Source organism: Scylla paramamosain, chromosome 19 (genome assembly GCF_035594125.1).
Source record: "Scylla paramamosain isolate STU-SP2022 chromosome 19, ASM3559412v1, whole genome shotgun sequence".
Lineage (NCBI taxonomy): Eukaryota > Metazoa > Arthropoda > Malacostraca > Decapoda > Portunidae > Scylla > Scylla paramamosain.
The window spans coordinates 20,576,142-20,593,256 of NC_087169.1; the positions used below are offsets into that span (position 1 = coordinate 20,576,142).

Genomic DNA, 17,115 nt, shown 5'->3' on the forward strand with positions numbered 1-17,115 from the left:
GCAGGGTGGACGGGCCTAACAGGCTTGCTGTTGTTATGGGTTGCGGGGTGGGCGTGGTTGTTGTGTTTGGCAGGCTGGGCGTGGCCAGGCTGCCGCGGCACGCCTCCCTCCTCGCCCCTGAGGGCTTGGGACGCCCTGCTGAGGGTGCCCGCCACGTCCTGCTTCCTGAACCCTGCCGTCACGCCCCCAGGACACCCGTGGGTCTTCCTGAGCCTGCTGAGTGTGGCCGGGGGTGTGAGGGGCAGGCGGGGCGAGGGGGGCGGGTCCCCGTGGTCGAGGCGGCCCGGCTGGAGGGAGCGTAAGGACGCGGCGGGGGAGATTAAAGGTGACGCGCGGGAACAGCCCGGTGATGCACGGCGCTCCCACCCAGGCCACCCCGCCCCCGCCCCGATACCCGCCCACACCCCCTGCTCGCTGCCCAGGGACGCCCTGGCTCTGCTGCGGGCCTCCTGCACCCACTGACTCAGCCAGATGCCGCCCTCGCCGTCCGAGGAGTCGCTGATCAGGTCTTGAGTCAGGTCCTGCCAGGAGCTGCCTGTGCTGAGGCTGACGGGGTCGTAGTCTGAGGACTCGCTGGGAGTGCTGCTGGGCGCCTTTCTCATCAATTTGCCAGCAGCGTCTAGCTCCCCGGCCAGGCCCTCCTTGCCGTGGGCGGTGGGGACTCCTGGCGGCGGCCTGGGCCCTCGTGGGCTGCCGCGCCTCACTGATCGCTCTTCGTTATCCGAGGAATCGCTGACGGTGTTGTGGGACAAAGCCTTGGAGAGTCTCCTTGACGCCCTAGACGCGCCGTCCCCGGCATCTGATTGACAGGCGGCTTTGTGTGCGGGCACGTCTCCGGGAATCCCTGCTGGGCCTCTTGAGCCTTTGTGCTCCGTAGGATTAGTGGCGTCTTTTTCCCCGGCACGCGGGGCCTTGGCCTCATGCACCCCGGCGGGACTCCCGGCACCCTGGGGGTGGTGGCCACGCTTCCTATCCCCTCGGGGGGCGTGCCGCCCTACTTGCGCGGGGGTCGCGTCTTCCTCCTTGTCCTTCCCTTTCCTCTGCCGTATGAACATAGGCAGACGACTATGCAGCTTCTTCTTGTCCCTTCGTGGTGATGAAGAGCTGCCGCGGCTAGTGCTGGAGGCGGCGTCTGAGGCCCCGGGGGAGGCGGTGTTCCTCGCCCTGCCCCGGGCTGGTGACAGGGAGCTACCGCGACTCGTGCTGGCGCGGCTCGTGCTGGACTCAGCGTCAGATATCTCGAAAATGTTGAAGTCCGGCGCCTTCTTGATGGTATTGTATTTCCAGGACTCTGACAGCCAGACAGTGGTGCCCTCGGGCTCTGGGGTGGCCGGAAGCGTGGGCGCGGACACCTCCTCGAGTATCCCCTTGGCCCCGGTCCTCGCGTAGGGCTTGAGGTTCTCATAGACAACCTCTTGGCTCGTGGAAGTAGTGGGTGTGGAGGGGACAATGTTTTGATACAAGGGGGAGTTGTGGTGGGCCAGGGGCGGTGACGGTGGGCTGGCGCTGCGCAGTTGTTTCTTTTGAGGCGAGAGATCCTGCTTCAGTAGCCTAGGTGGGTGGAAGAGGAACTTTTGTATTGTGCTCGGCCACGGGAAAGTATGATACATCAAGCTTTGTGTCAAGGCAGCCAATGAGGACAAGGAGTAGCGGGCAGCAAGTCAGCAAGGACAAGTCTGAGCTGGGAGAGGAGTGGGCCAAATATTTACCTTCTCTGGTTAGTGACGTTCAGTTCATTAAGCCTCTGAGTCAATGAGCTTTTTCTCGGCACTGCCAGGGGCACCTTGGCTCTGTTCATGTCCCGTAGGTGTGCCGGGGCCGCCTGAGGGTCCTGGGGCGATGCGGGGGAGGTGCGCACAGCTGGAAGGTGCTTACTGGGCCGCCCATTGCCCGCTTGTTTCTGGTCAGCGGCGCTCTTGAGCGGGATCCTGTGCAGGGTCGGAGTAGGCGAGCGGTTGGACCTGAGGGGCCGGGTGCCAACGTACCTTCCTGACTCCGTGGTGGCGAGGGCGAGGGTAGTCCGCGAGGAGTGGTCCAGCCTCGCCTCCTCGCCGCCCTTGCTCGCCACTCCTTTGTTCTTGGAGTTCCTGGAGGCGGGCCGGGGGATGCCCGCCGTCTGCTCGTTGTTGTTGGCTGCCGTCAGCTTCTCCACGGAGGCGGGCTCCTCCATGTCCTTGGGCTGGGAGGTGACTGTCTCGGAGGTGTCGAAGCAGCTGGGCGTCCTGGGGCCTCGGCGGGCTCGTCCTCCCCCGGGTGAGGGCACCATCACGCCGCACGGACACACCACCATCGCGCAGACTGCCAGAATCACTGTTCGAGTCCCTGCTGCTGCTCACGCGTTCTCACTCACCGCTGCTCCTCTAAGCCATGAATGTTTCATTGACGCAAATCACACGAGATGTCGCGTCCCGCTGCTGTGCTAGGGGCGGCTGGCGGGCGGCGGGACACAAACTGAGCTACCAGATGGAGGGAGGAAGTATATATGAGGCGGAGCTCTGGAATCACGTGGACTAAACTGCCCAGCACGCAGGCTCCGGCCGCCGCCTCCCACCGCCCTGCAAGACTCTCTGTCCTGGCGCCCTCCCTCCCTCCTCCTTAACTCAACCCTTTCCTGAATCCTGCAATGAACATGCCCCACAAATACCGAGTCTAAGGGTCAAGGAAGGCGGTGAAGGGATGCAGTTGCGGAGAGATGGGTATCTTCCTGGCCAAGACGTCTGGCGCGGGGTTGGGGGGCGGCCGCTGCGGGTCGATAGCGGCGCTGGGAACAGAATGATGTCATCACTGGGAAACCCCGACCTTCCAGATGCCTTGCTGGTCCCTGGAATTCCTACAGCATCCCATCTCCGCGGACTGACCTCGCCCTGATAGATTGGAGCATCTACAGCGGGGGGGGCGGGACGGGAGGGAAGGGACAAGGAGAGAGACGAGTGTGAAGGGTGCCGTGACAACCCTGACACTTTTACGTCCTCTCCGCAGTGAACAGCTACGAGCGGCTCAGGTGTGGGCACGCTCAGGTGTGTGAATGCCGCCACAGTAAACATTATCACCTGAACTGGACTGGGTAGAGGTGTTCCCAGCCATTACCAAGGGAAAACTTAACACACACGAGCATAAACACTGGAGTTACCTGCTTAAATATCGGACAGGTACGAGAATAGACAGGTGGATATAGAAGATGACAAGAATAAGGAACCAGAGCGAGGAAAGAAGCATATTTTCAGCATCACCATTCATTTTAAGGGACAATGGAAATCAGGGCCTACTGGGGTGACTGAGGGGAGGCTGGTGGACATAAAGAAGGGGTGAAGGTGAGTGAGGGGACTGAGGGGAGTGAGGGGGAAGGCCGTACGCAGGTGTGACGTCATCAGGATTTCCCCGACCTTGTCCGGGATGAGTCACCGCTCCCCTCGACTCCCTCCCTCGTCTCCCCTCACCCAGTTTCCCCTCTCCCCACTGCTCTCCACCGGCCTGTTTCCTCCTCTCTTCCTTTCTCTTGTTTTGTCATGTTTTGTTATCTCCCTTTCTTCTTTTGTCCTCTTCTTTACTACCTCCTCTTCCTCTTCCCCTCCCCTCGTGTTCTCTATCACCAATATCTTATCTTTTTTTTTCTTCTTTCTTCTTCCCATTCTCTCTCCTCCTCCTTCTCCCTTTCCTCCTCCTCCTCCTCCTCCTGCTCCTATTGGTCCTTCATGCCAAGGTCCTTGTGTACGTCTTTTGTGTGTGTGTGTGTGTGTGTGTCTGTGCGTGTGTGTGTGTGTGTGTGTGTGTGGGTGGGTGTAACAGGTTAATAATCGTTCTATCGTGACCATAAGAGATTAAATGAATCCGAGAGAATAAACGTATGTGTGTGTGTGTGTGTGTGTGTGTGTTGATGGAAAACTACGCATCACTACTACTACTACTACTACTACTACTACTACTCATGCAGCCGGTCTCTTACTTCCCCCACCCTCCCTCCCACTCACCAGCGCATTGCCAGTCGCGCATATTTGACTCAGCGGGAAGGCGAGGCATTGTTCTCTCCTTTTCCAATTATGGCGCCACAAGAATTAAATACCTTGTCTGTCATTAGCGCTCTTTCGTAACCACAACTGCTGCCATTATGACCTTGTGTATTTTCAAACGTTTAGGTGTCTTATCTATTTTTTTCTCAATCCTAATAGGTATAATAAAGGTAATTATGGTTTATAAAGGGTTTTTTTTATGGCGTAATGGGCTCTTTCGTAACTCTGAACAGCGTCATTATGACCTTATGTATTTTCAAGTGTTTAGGCTTCTTATATGTTGTTACCTGAGTCATAATAGTAACTAGTAAAGGATGCGGTTTCCCAAGATGTTTTTTTTTTCGTTTTTTAGCGTAATGGAGAGAAAAAAAACCTGTCTCCCCTTTCCGATAAGACATAACGTTTTCTACTACAAATAAAAGAAAAGAAAACGGGATGAAGGAGGGAAGGCTTTTAAACTTTATTATCTCAAGTGTACTGAAGCTTTTTACGTAACTCAATTGGTGTCAACTAAGCGGAGTTTGGCGTGATAATGAGGCGACTGTGCGCTGATGACCAAGTGAAACGACTCCTCACTGGTTGTATAAATGCCCCTTTCCTACTTACGTAACGGGACTAAGCTGTATTCATTAGTCTGGGCATGACACACACACACACACACACACACACACACATATTGAAAGAGACATGGACAGATAGGATCATATTCTGAAAAACCTCTGTGCCTCACCTCCACTGTTTTCAAAAGGCTCTAGTTGAGGTTGCAAGCGTTTTTAAGGGTGTTTTTTTATGGTTCTAGTGACAGATTAACAAGATTTCTACAGTATTAACATAAGGAACAATATTGGTAACCTGGCTACTCGTCTCTGTGGCCTTTGTAAATAGTTCTGGTGAGAGAGCAAAGCATTTCTGAATACAGGCCATAGATAGATAGATAGATAGATAGATAGATAGATAATTTCACTGACCACAACACACAATACACAGAATACTTATAATAACTAGCATAGTCTAACAAATTCTTCTTACACCGAACACATTAGACGCAACTAAAACATCACACACACACACACACACACACACACACACATTCTACAGTTAACACGCAACTGTCTCTGTCTATCACGGAGGTCAATTGTTACTGGATCAAGCGTTGACACATAATTGGCTGTTCAAATGAGTGATGGAGAACCGTAACGTCAGAAATTATTGTCCAGTCTTTAATACCGTCCGACCTAATTATCTTCTAATCATGATCATTTATTTCTATTCCTTGACTCCTCTATAGTTCTTAATCATTACGTACATTTCCTTCTCCACTAATGTCAGATGTAACGAGAATCATCCTTGATTGGCTCCTTCATAATTAGAAGAGTCTAGTTAACTGTGCAACTGTTGGCTGCCATCATAAACTTGAGCATCATTATAAGCTATCAGTCGTGTACGTCATAATGTCATAGATATATTTCCAATAGGGTAATGACTTAATGGTAATAGGCGCTTTTACCTATTTAAGTTTAACAATCCATCTTAATGAGTGGGTGAACCAACAAGGATCCGGGACTGACCAGGTCATACCTCCAGACACAAATTTTCATGATCCTTCTCAGTGCTGCCCACTAAGTAAGTTACTCTCGAGGAGCGATCATTTGCACTCAGAGGTCAGTCGCAGTTACACTCCAACTACCACACACAGCAATCACTCCTCCTCCCACTCAGTCTTACTAGTTTCCATTCCACCCATGATTCTAACAAAGTACCTATTTAAGTCTCAGGCCTGCATTCTGATAGGTTCTTAGCTAATTTGTAGGTCCGTTTCTTTGTAAGGTAACTCCACATTATAACTTGGCTTTAGTTTGATCATGCTTAGTAACCATACAGTGAATGAGTGTCTACAGTATCTATATCCGGAATTAGCCGTTAGTTGAATAACCCGCCCCTCCTCCGTCGCCTGGCGCATTGTTGCCAGAATGAAGCGTGGTCACGTGCCAAGGCCCTTTGACCGCCTGTGCGTTCTTACATTCGGAGCAAGTTCAAGGAATAATAAAAGCAAGGAGCGTTACAAAGCGAAACAGGTCACATGAAAAACAAGTAATGACAAACAAGAAATAAGTGAGTAATGATAGCAGATATTCCCAAGCGTGCATAATGGTTGTTATTTGAACTTTCAGGAAAGCCCATTATACGTAGATACTTATTTGATGGAAAGGATATTATTGATACAAGAGTTAAGATATGTTCTTTTCATAAAAAAAATACGAGGAATATAGATACATAAGCACTGTTACAGAGGCGGAAGTACTGACCGGCAGCATGCCAAGGCCGAAGCCCCGATATGGCACCAGTGAGAGCCTAGCAGAGCGGACGTAAGGTGGTCCATACACTTTGAAAAGAAACCAACTCTCTTCTCGATTCAACGTAACTTATAAGGTGGTGTGTTGCAGGTGGCGGCGACAAATTACAGGTATTATTAACATTTCCCTCCCTGTGGTGCGTGTGTGGCAGGTGTAGAGGCAGGCCAGGTGATGGAGGTGTTCCCTGAAATGATGGAAGGGTGAAATGAGGGTGTGTTGACATAACTGGTTTGATTATTTGAAGATCATGACAGTGATTGTGAAATTTACGTGTATGCCCATTATTTTTTGTAGCAGGTTGAATATGTATAGAAGGTTATTTGGATTCAATTACTTGATGTGTTGAGGTCTGTCCTCGCAGTCGTGATGGTCTACCGCTGCTGCCTGCCTGGTATCACTAAGAATTAGGTCCACCTGGTCTGGTATGGAGTTCGAGGTGCTACATCTATTGGTGTAGCCAGGTACAAGGGGTTCATTTGGCACTGACCTCAGGAATTTGTCCAAGTCAGTGATGAAGGCGTCTACTGGGCATCCAGAGGCATTTCTCACTGTCCTTGGAAGCATTTAAAATTCTTGGCCCATCGTGTGTCTGGCTGGCCGCCAATTGGGACTTGAATTTTTCCATAGCACTGGCAGGCAAGCTGCTCTTGGAGCATGTGTGTGTCCAGTCCTCTTGCTGGTAATGGGCTGCAGGAGTCCTGAGGCTGTAGGTTCAGGACTAGCTTTTCCAGGAACTTCCAGATATAGATGCCTCTGTATCTGTCTCTTCTCCACTGAGGTTACATCCCCAGTTCCCTCAGATGGCTCCAGTAGTCTAGGTCTCTCATCCCTGTTATGTGTCTGGTGAAGAATCTCTGTACTGCCTCCAGTGTCTGTGTGTCACTCTTCCTGTGTGGTGACCTCAGCTGACTGCAGACTATAATAGTTTAGCAGGGGCTGAATTAATGCCTTCCAGAATATTAGCATCACTTCTTGGTGTCTTGTGACCAACGTATTGGGGACCCACCCAGCTGTCCTTTTAGCTTTTTTCAGTGTCGCATCAGTGTGATGGTGGAAGGAGCAGTTGTCACTGGGTGTTTTGTTTTTATTTTTTTTATGTATATGTAAAGCCAGGAACTTTGGGGATCTGGTAGGAAAGCAGAGTGTTAGGGTGGGGGAAGCCACATTGTGCCAAATTTGGATATTCAGGAAAAATCTAAGGATGAGATGCCTTATTTTGAAAACTTAGGAACTTTTTAGTCTAACCTAATTTTACCTATCCTGGATGTCCCTTAAGGACACAAATTTAACCAGCCACTCTCCCTAGGTATCCCTCGAAGTGAGCCTCATCAGCATGGGGTCCACTGCCAACAATATCACCACAGAGGAGAACACAACGCGGGCGCCCGGCGAGGAGCACGACGACAGCCTGGACGACGGCAGTGATGGGGAAGCCTGGGTGTTCTATCGGGAGAGGAAAGAGTGGGCCGACATCACCCCAGTGCCACAGGATGATGGGCCACATGCTGTTGTCAAGATTGCCTACACTGATCCCTGTGAGTGTCTGGCTGGGATGTTGAGGACATCCCTAGGGGGTGCTCGCACCCACTAGGGGTGCGAGCACCCTGGGTTAAGAACCACTGGTTTAGAGGATCACTAGCCAAGGATCAAGACACAACACAACATAATCCCTTGGCAACAGTTACAGATGTGTACGACTACCTGCGGGCCGTGGTGGTGAAGGGGGAGCTGTCTGAGCGAGCACTGTACCTCACTGAAGATGCCATTAACATGAACGCTGCCAACTACACGGTGTGGCAGTACAGGTGAGGCACTGAGAGAGTCTGTACTTGATGGAGATTTATGTCTGTGTTCCTTGATGCATTTTGTTTGTGTTCTTTGTTCTTTGGTAATTGAGTCTTTTCACACCATATAAGGGCAAGTTATTTTTATTGTTATTATTGTATTAGATTTTAGAAAAAGTTGAGGGGAGTGTCAAGACACTTAGGGTCGTCATCAGAAGGGCAGTCCGACCTGGGGACATTTGTGGTTCCCAACCCAGATGGGGACTCCGAGGCTGGTGTAGGAGTCGCCATGAATTTTGAAATTTTGAGTGAAGGGTGTGTGTGTGTTATTAGATGCTTGTAGTTTTGTGTAGAGGAAGAGAGTTGTCTTTAGAGGGCAGGCTGTGACTGCCCCCTTGTGTTGTAAGACACAAAGGGAAACGTTCAGTGAGGTGACAGCTGGGTGACCTCACTTAGAACATTGTTCTTAGACATTGTTTTTGTGTTCAGTGCTCATCATTCCATCCATCCATCCCTTTCTTATTCATCCCCTTGGCCTTAAACTTTCCATATCAGTCCAGTTATCTTCTGTTGCTCTTCCTCCATCCTCCATCTTTGTAAAACATCATGCTCTTGCCATGTTCAGTCACCCAACTTTTGACCTGTTAGTAATAAATTTTTCTCTCTGCAGAAGGAAAATTTTGAGGCATCTCGGCAGTGACTTAGAACAGGAACTAAACTTTTGTCGGGAAATGATAGAAATGAACCCAAAGAATTATCAAGTCTGGTAAGTAGAAAAAAGTAAATGTGTGTGTGTGTGTGTGTGTGTGTGTGTGTGTGTGTGTGTGTGTGTGTCTAAGCAACAATGCACCTTTACAAACGCATCCCAATCACACAGCTTCTCACCACTTCCTCCCCTACCCAGGCACCACCGGCGGGTGATAGTGGAGTGGCTGGGTGATGGCAGCAAGGAGCTCAAGCTGACAGAGATCATCTTCAGTCAGGATGCCAAGAATTACCATGCTTGGGAGCACCGCCAGTGGGCACTCAAGACTTTCAAGTAAGCACACATTTTCTCTGGGTATTTGCACTTTGTCTTCTTAGGAATTGCAACTCTTTCTCATAAGTTCAGCCAAAAGAAGTGTAAAGTGGCCTGTCACATTTTATCTTCCTAGGATTTGTAGGTCTTTATTTGAGCCAAGATTATCTACTCATGTTTGCACCTCTGATTGATGACTGTTGTGAATGAAGAGGCACAAAATCCATGCAGGAATACCTAAATACTCCATTGCAACACATTCACTTGATACTCAGTGCAAAAGAAGTAGCAGACTGTGGGTCCCTTCAGGTGCAGGAAAAATAGTCTGTACTTCCCTTCAGGTTATATGACAGAGAACTGGACTACGTTGACCTTCTGCTGGAGGAGGATGTAAGGAATAACTCAGCCTGGAACCAGAGACACTTCACCATCAGCCAGACGACAGGCTTCACTAAGGAAGTGATCCAGCGTGAAGTGGAATACACAAAGGCTGCCATCGCCAAGGTGGTCGACAACGAGAGTCCCTGGAGCTACCTCAGAGGGTGAGTGCCTTTTCTTCCAGGTGATGGTGACTAGCCCAGTCATGCAACCATTTCCTTTCCACCAGGGGCTGATGGGGCTAAGAGTATGAATGATTGTGTGTGTTTGGTGTCTTGTCTAGGCTGCTCAATAAGGGATCACTGGCCTGGTATATAGATTTTCTTTTTCCTTGGCTTTTCTTTTCCTCCTCAGAATTGTATGTTTAAAAATATGGTTGGTCATAAGCAGGAGCATATCCTTGGTTGTGGAGGTGAAGTCCTGTGGCCATTTCACTTTTTTCAGCCATTTTTTCCCCTCAAGATTGTCTTTATTGATTGTAATTATGTTCATTTCATTGGCTGTGTGAGTGAAGTCCTGTACTGTTTTTCAGTTTTTCCTGCCTTTCTTTTCCTCCCTCAAAATGTATTTAAAATGACATGGTAATCAGGAGGCCTTGGAGATGAAGCCCTCTAGCCTTTTAATTTCCTTCCTCTTTTCTCTTCTTCCAAATATTAGATGTAGAATATAAATAATTTCCCCAAATTAATCATTGTTTTCCTCTTAAATTTGGGCAAAATAATAAAAGTTACACCATTTGATTCAGATAACTATGCTTTTTCTATGATGCCCAAAACATAGAAAACTAAAATTTTTACCAAACTCCAAAATTCTGGCCTCCTTAAGGGCTTCATTATGCTCATTCCCATCTAAACCCCATTATGTTGTTCCTGTAGTGTTGATAGCCAGGCATTGCCATTAACAGGGTGGTGCAGCACTGTGAGGGCAGCCTGGCCAGTGTAGGGGACCTATGGGAGTGGTGCCAGAAGATGCATGATGAGGGGCAGTGTTCGCCACACCTCCTCACCTTCATGCTGGACCTCATGGAAGACCGAATGGAACGACAGCCAGACCTGCGGCCCACGCTACTCAAACGCTGCCTTGAGGTAACGTTGGTGGAAGACTCTTTCTCTATCTCTCTTCCAGACAGTTCCAGGCATTGAGGTAACACTGGTGGAAAACTGTCTTTGTCTCTCCTCCCTCAGACAGTTAGGGACTTTTAGGTAATGCTGGCAGAAGACTCTCCTCCTCCAGACAGTTAGGAGCATTTAGGTAAGACTGAAAAAACTATTACTCTTTCTCTCTCATCCTTCAGACAGTTCAGGGCAAATCAGCATTAAATTTATACAAGTAAGATTTTAAGCAGTGGTTCTCATTATGATGTTATATTAAAAGGTATCAGATTTTGAACTTACTATACTAATACTATAAAAAAAATTCCGTAGAAGGAACTTCTATCAATAAAAACAATTGGTTAAGATATTACTAGAATTTTGAAAACTGTGGGAGACTAAGCAGGGTGATGTACATATTAAAACTCATTCTGTGTGTGATTAGAATTCTATTTTTTTGTAACTTTTCATTTATTCCTCAAAGTGTTTCCTTGCTTACAGATCTGCGAGTCCCTGGCAACGAAATACGACAGAATTCGGAGAGAGTATTGGAGGTACATTGAGAGAAATTTAAGTCACAGGTTTGGTGCGTGAGTGAGGTGAAAGATTAACAAATATTTATGTATCAAAGATATAACAAAAACACTTGAACACACAGATACCACCAACAGGTTTACAGTATTTTTTGTATCTTCATTAAAATACAGGAATTCCATTATTTCTATGCCACATAATTTAGGATTTCACAGTTACTATTATAACTTAAAGGGAGACAAACCAAATCAGATCAGATTGGGTTCTCCACAAGCCCTGACTGGAATGTAACACACAGATGGACCAGTTATCTAGGCACTGATGCTGAAGGCTTGCTGTGCCCTCATGTGGGAAGCTGTGTTGCAGAGATACATATCTATACTTAGTTGTTAGTCAAGGCGTCTAGTATTTCTACATCTTCTAATGCATGCACATTACACTGTTGTATGACATGGTGGAGTGGAAAGTATTAGCTTGAGTGTTCAGGAGGCAGATGCTGTATGTGACCAACACCAGATGTGTGCGCCTCCTGGTCATGTGATCTTTACCTCCAGTGTTAAGGACACTTGTAGGATTGTTTCATACTCTGGAAATAGCAACAGATTATTCTCAGATTGAAATGTGTAATTACTTGTAAAAGTTCTCTTTTGTAGTGCAATTCAATGCAGTTCTCACAGTGAGTGAATTGTGTGTTAAGTAATTTTATCACAATGTTTAGCCTCACTACATTCTAGTCACAGTCCTGTATCCTGTAAGTTTTATTTTATTATTTTTTTTAATCACAGAACTCCTCAGATAGCTTCACTGATGTACTTGCATCAACAGCTAATCAGGTGAAAGGGGGTAAACCCAACCAGGAAAGAGGTTGTGCCTTTTAAGTGTAGATTTACCTTTGTAATTTGAATGGACTATGGAAGTACTGATAGTTGTGTGTGTGTATGTGTGTGTGTGTGTGTGTCTCAAGGAAGTATCTAGGTTTTCTTTCTTTTACCTAAATTTCTTTTATCTTTCATTCTCTTTCATCCTTTCACTGATATTGTTATGACTCTCTCTCTCTCTCTCAGTTGGTCATCATAGCTTCTACAATACTGCCTCTCTCTGCAGTAGTGCATGTTTTGCATTAGTGTGCTATCCCACCATCTTTACACACACACACATACACACACTGCACAAAACTGGATTGATAACAGTGAATGTTGGGCCAAACAGAGGTGGTGGATTTACATTAATGAACTAAATCTTTCTTACTGTATGAACTTCATGGTTTACAACCTGAAATCAGCAAGTCTGAATTTATGCATTATGTCATTATGCCATTAAAATTGTTGTGAATGCATGAGTGTAATAGAACACTGGAAATGATAAAAAAAAAAAACTATCTATAAAGTTGTATGGAGGGGGAAGGCAAGGCAAGGAATGGAAGGTCTGGTAACAAAGACAAAGGTTTGTCTTTAATTTCCAGATTTAAGATCTCAAACCTAAGGTGACACAAGAGACTGGAAATTATTCTTTCTCTGCAGCCAAAGTTTAAGTATTTTCTTATAAAGCATTTTAAATAATAATCAGTTCCAGCAGTAGCATGTTACGTGAAAATACTAATTGCTATACCTAACAAGAAATGGCTCAAGTTCATGTATCACTAGCCAGGCTTCAACTTTATATAGTGCTGCTATTTTATGATTTTGTGGAATCTGGAAAAATTTGAATTATCACCAGTCAACACTAAACTACCATAAAGTGTAAGTATCCAGAACAAATCATGTACAATAAAATGTAATAAAAGTAAAATGGTATTAATTTCCTTAAATTAATGGACTGGAATGGAATGACGTGACTAGTCACTGTTGTGCTGTTATGAGGAACAGCCAACAGTCACCAAGGAGTTTGTGCACAGTAATCTTCAGCAAGCAGCCAGCAAACACAGCAAGACTATAAATCCAGTGGACTGACTGACCACTTTGCCTATGAGCTAAATTTCATTATGGCCTGAAGCTGTGCTGGGAGCTACATTCACCCTTATAACACTTTTTTTTTTTACTTCATATACTTTCACTTATAGTAATATCTGAAATGTGTTCCCTAACACTCTTCTGACAGCAAATAAAGCAGACCTGAAGATAATCCATCCTCCCCTGCCCTGTGACCTGAATTCACTCCTTCCACGCACAAAGGACAGAGATCAAGACACACATAAGGCAAACCACTCAACAGATTCACTCCTAACACTAATCAGAGTCACTGTCATCACTGCTGTCATCATTCCTCCCACGGATGGTCTTCTTCTTGCGAACATCCATCCTCTGACCAGATGACTTGGATGAGGGCGGGCACAGCAGGTCACCTTGGTACTCCACCACATCCGCCCGGGCAATCCTCCACTCCAGCATCTCGGTGGAGAAGTCGTCAGTGTTGCCTAGATCAGTGAAGCCCACCACGTAGTCTTTGGTCTTGCCGTTCTTCACCAGACACAGGGTCGGTAACACTCGGATCTTCAGCCGCTCTGGAAATCCACAACAATCTCATGCTCTGTATCCTCTATCATTTATCAAAGCACTCAAGTTAAAGATATACTATGATGAAATTCCACTTAGAGCCATAAAAAAAAAAAGACATGCAAAGGTCATGTCTGGACAGGCTAAGGTAACAATGGATTATTAAGTCATCTGTGTGTGAAGAATGAATAAGTTACTCTTGACCCTTTCAATGCTAAACATACTTTCCCACAATCACATTTTTTTTGACACGTTTGCACTATGGTCATTTGAACCATTCTACAGCGTAAAAAGACAAATTTTAACCTTGTTCTTTTTTCTGCATTTGGACAAATTTATTATAGGTTTCTGAATGTTAGCACAGAACAAACACAGCTGTGAAAGGATTAGCTAAGCTGTGAACAAAGTCATACAGCACCTTACCAGTCAAGAATGGAGCTTTCTCTGCATTAATCTTGCAGAACTTGGTTTCAATGTGTTTCCTGGCGAGGATATCGAGGTGCTTGTCTACCAGCTTGCAGCGGACAAACTGGTCCCGGTAAAAGTGGCACACCATATTCTCTGACTTCTTGGTGGCCTCAAAGAATTCCTTCTCATCATACAGCTCTGAGTATGTACCATGGCCCTGCAGGAGAGGCTTGCTCTGACAAACATGCATCTACTTATTCTACAACTAGTCAAAGAATATATCAAGGCAAGTTCACTGCCCTAATTGTTGTGAAGAGTAATCACAAAAACCAGGTGCTTAGTTACATTGGTAATCCATTCCTGCTTCTTATCCTGCCTCTTTTTCATGGCCGCCAGCCGCTCCCGACGGATCATTTCCAGGTCATCTGAGTCCAGGTTGTCCATCCGCTCTATCTCAGCATCGAGCTGTTGCTCAATGATCTGAGTGGCAGCAATCAGCTGCTTCTCAACCATGTTGTTACCACTAGCAGCCATGGTCAAGGACTGCAAGAAATACATCACAAATAACAACTCAAGCACTGTGAATGACAACTATTGTTAAATACAGATGCTTTTTTTTTTTTTTGCGACATATTTATGGAATATTTGCATGCAGACAGGGTTTTGTGTGTGTGTGTGTAATAATAATAATAATAATAATAATAATAATAATAATAATAATAATAATAATAATAATAATAATAATAAATGTGTGTGTGTGTGTGTGTTATAACATTCACATGAAAACAGGAGAAACTCCAAGCTGACTTTACCTACAACAGAGAGGTAAGAATCAAGAAACACTGATTAGAATACTGACCAGTGAACAGCACCTCTCCACAGCACTTCTCCCACCAAATTATGGGCTACAATGCACAAAACAGTAACACCGCCTGACGCCTCACATCCTGCTGTTGGCCTGCAGTGTTGCAAGCTGTGACGTGAGGCTGGGCAGCGCCTGTCTTACATCTCACCCTTCCCTGCCACTATACCTCATTCACTCACTCCCTCCCTCTCCCGCCAACTCCTTCTCTCTTCCCTCACACGCCGCCACCATGCCTCACCACACTAATATTTCAACCCCCAATTACAGAAAACTACCCAGTCACTAACTTCCATCCCTCCCAACATGACTCATTCACTCACCCACTCACTCATGACAACTGCTTCTCTCACCTCTCACACACAGCCACCATGCCACGCCACGCCACTATTTTCTCTCTCAATTAACATACAATACTAAAAACTATCTGAAATCTCTAGTTTATATCCCTGTGGTGCATATGAAGGCTAACTTCCTCACCTATTCAGGCGCGGGAGGAATGACAAGCGTGTACCACCACCGTGACTTCCACCATTAATAGAAGCGTTCGAGTGTCATGAAACAAACATTGAGAATTTGCACTTTTGACTATTCATGATATTTTTTTTATATAGTATTTTTTTTTTGGAAATAAAAATATAACCGATATGATTTTGTATGTGTAGTAAAAATATTTCACTGAAGATATATGATGTTTTTTTTTTTCTTCTTCCTTCTTTCTCTTTTCACGACTTATGCTATATACATATTAATAAAGATAAAATAGAAGAAATACTACATACAAAAATTTTAATGCACTTCCCTTTTTCAGTGATAATGCTCCAACCGCTGCTGCTGATGATAATTATTATCATGATGAACACAGAAAACTCCCTTACTTCTTTGCTTTTAATCACTACCATTACCCAAAAGTTGGTTTCCTACACTGAACAACATGCATCAGGCGGGACCAGCGGCCACATGCACTGTGGGCTCGTCAGACTAAGGAGTGAATAAGATGCGACTGTTTATGGGCTTGCTTTTCATCCCTTAACGACAAATAAACTAGTCAGTCATTCACTTAAGAAATCAAGAAATCTACTAGTCTTTTAGTCAGTCATAGTCCGTCTGTACTGGAAACTGCTAGTGATTACTGACTCCACGAAACTGTGTTACCGCCAAGCGGGTGAAAGAAGTTGCTGTTGTGCAAGCGAGTTTGTCAATGAGGAAGGAAAGGATCTGGAGGTCAGGGCGAGGACCAAGACGAGGCCTAAGTCAGCGAATTTATTGTACGGTCGGTGTTGAGGTAGTGTTGATGTAAGGAGATGAAGGATGCTTGTTATGACATGAAGCTAAGATGAGGCCGGCCTTATCGCCGCCGCTAATGATAACGATGGACAGGGTATGAACCCAGGCAGTAACTGAGGACGATAGGGACATTGTGCTGAGGACACTCGTGTAGGGAGGACGTGTGTCGGTGCAGAGACAGAAGTAGATAGACCTACGTAGAGCACCTGTCAGAAAGGGCGTGCGCGTTACTTAACGATTACCTCAAGACCCAAACACGTAAGTGTAATAACTCTCTGTGTAAGAATACATTATCCTATAAGTAACATGCAGAATCATACCTGTATTACACAAATTATTCATATAGAATGTTGTCTATGATCATTAATGTATGTCTTCAGGTTTTGACCGAATTCAAGCGGATCCAGCCGGATTCAATGGGATACAATAAATGATTCGTGTCATCGTGTGGGTCTGAATCAACCTTCGCCGCCTGCTGGCGGTAACACTGTATGTGATTTGCTGCCAGGGTATGGCCTCGACAGATGAGTGGTGACTAATGAAAGAATTCGTTCTACTACGGAATCACATGATGGTGAATTACGACAGATAGTTTAATTAGACTGGGGACGGTCACAATATAACGACAAAATAAAATTAGGGAGACAAAAACAGCTTACCGTATTAAGCACCATTGGCCACAGGATGGTTGGCGTGGTGGTGGTTAACTGGTCGTTGACAAATTTAGAAGAGGAATGGAGAAAGATGACTGCAGTTTAGCAAATAAGTCACAAACGAAATTAGTTATCACAAAATGAACAGTTACACGGAAATAACATTGCATTGTGGAAGCATGTGTGCAGCTGCAGCCTTCCTCTATCAGCGTATGTGTGCAGCTGCAGCCTTCCTCTATCAGCGTAG

At 46.1% G+C, this 17,115-nt stretch overlaps 3 protein-coding genes across 7 annotated transcripts in view; 1 reads left to right on the plus strand and 2 right to left on the minus strand.

The window, feature by feature from the left end:
- LOC135109855 (sialidase-like) overlaps positions 1–3,315 on the minus strand; it is a 23,459-nt gene extending 20,144 nt beyond the window's left edge. The window contains exons 1-2 of the mRNA XM_064021620.1: positions 1,710–3,315; positions 1–1,551 (exon numbers count right to left, since the gene is read on the minus strand). The exon at positions 1–1,551 is cut by the window's left edge and continues 338 nt beyond it. Coding sequence (XP_063877690.1) covers positions 1–1,551; positions 1,710–2,290 — 2,132 coding nt within the window. The 5' untranslated portion in view covers positions 2,291–3,315. The remainder of the gene's footprint in view (positions 1,552–1,709) is intronic.
- A 2,982-nt stretch (positions 3,316–6,297) lies between these two features.
- LOC135109861 (protein farnesyltransferase/geranylgeranyltransferase type-1 subunit alpha-like) lies at positions 6,298–12,954 on the plus strand. Of its 3 annotated transcripts, none has more exons than XM_064021642.1 (8): positions 6,298–6,437; positions 7,668–7,896; positions 8,043–8,166; positions 8,816–8,911; positions 9,050–9,184; positions 9,505–9,705; positions 10,446–10,626; positions 11,134–12,954. In XM_064021642.1, the coding sequence occupies exons 2-8, from the start codon at positions 7,695–7,697 to the stop codon at positions 11,224–11,226; spliced, it is 1,032 nt and encodes a 343-aa protein (XP_063877712.1). In that variant the 5' UTR covers positions 6,298–6,437; positions 7,668–7,694; the 3' UTR covers positions 11,227–12,954. The 3 variants fall into 3 exon arrangements, with proteins under 3 accessions (XP_063877712.1, XP_063877710.1, XP_063877709.1); XM_064021640.1 differs by having other exon boundaries at positions 6,316–6,471; XM_064021639.1 differs by lacking the exon at positions 6,298–6,437 and adding an exon at positions 6,552–6,572.
- On the minus strand, positions 11,065–17,103 carry LOC135109862 (thioredoxin domain-containing protein 9-like). Of its 3 annotated transcripts, none has more exons than XM_064021643.1 (4): positions 16,875–17,103; positions 14,412–14,609; positions 14,082–14,283; positions 11,065–13,666 (listed from the first exon to the last, which is right to left on the minus strand). In XM_064021643.1, exons 1-4 carry the CDS (start codon positions 16,887–16,889, stop codon positions 13,392–13,394), a joined length of 690 nt encoding a protein of 229 aa, XP_063877713.1. In that variant the 5' UTR covers positions 16,890–17,103; the 3' UTR covers positions 11,065–13,391. The 3 variants fall into 3 exon arrangements, with proteins under 3 accessions (XP_063877713.1, XP_063877714.1, XP_063877715.1); XM_064021644.1 differs by lacking the exon at positions 16,875–17,103 and adding an exon at positions 15,409–15,522; XM_064021645.1 differs by lacking the exon at positions 16,875–17,103 and adding an exon at positions 14,926–15,065.
- Between the last annotated feature and the right edge of the window lie 12 nt (positions 17,104–17,115).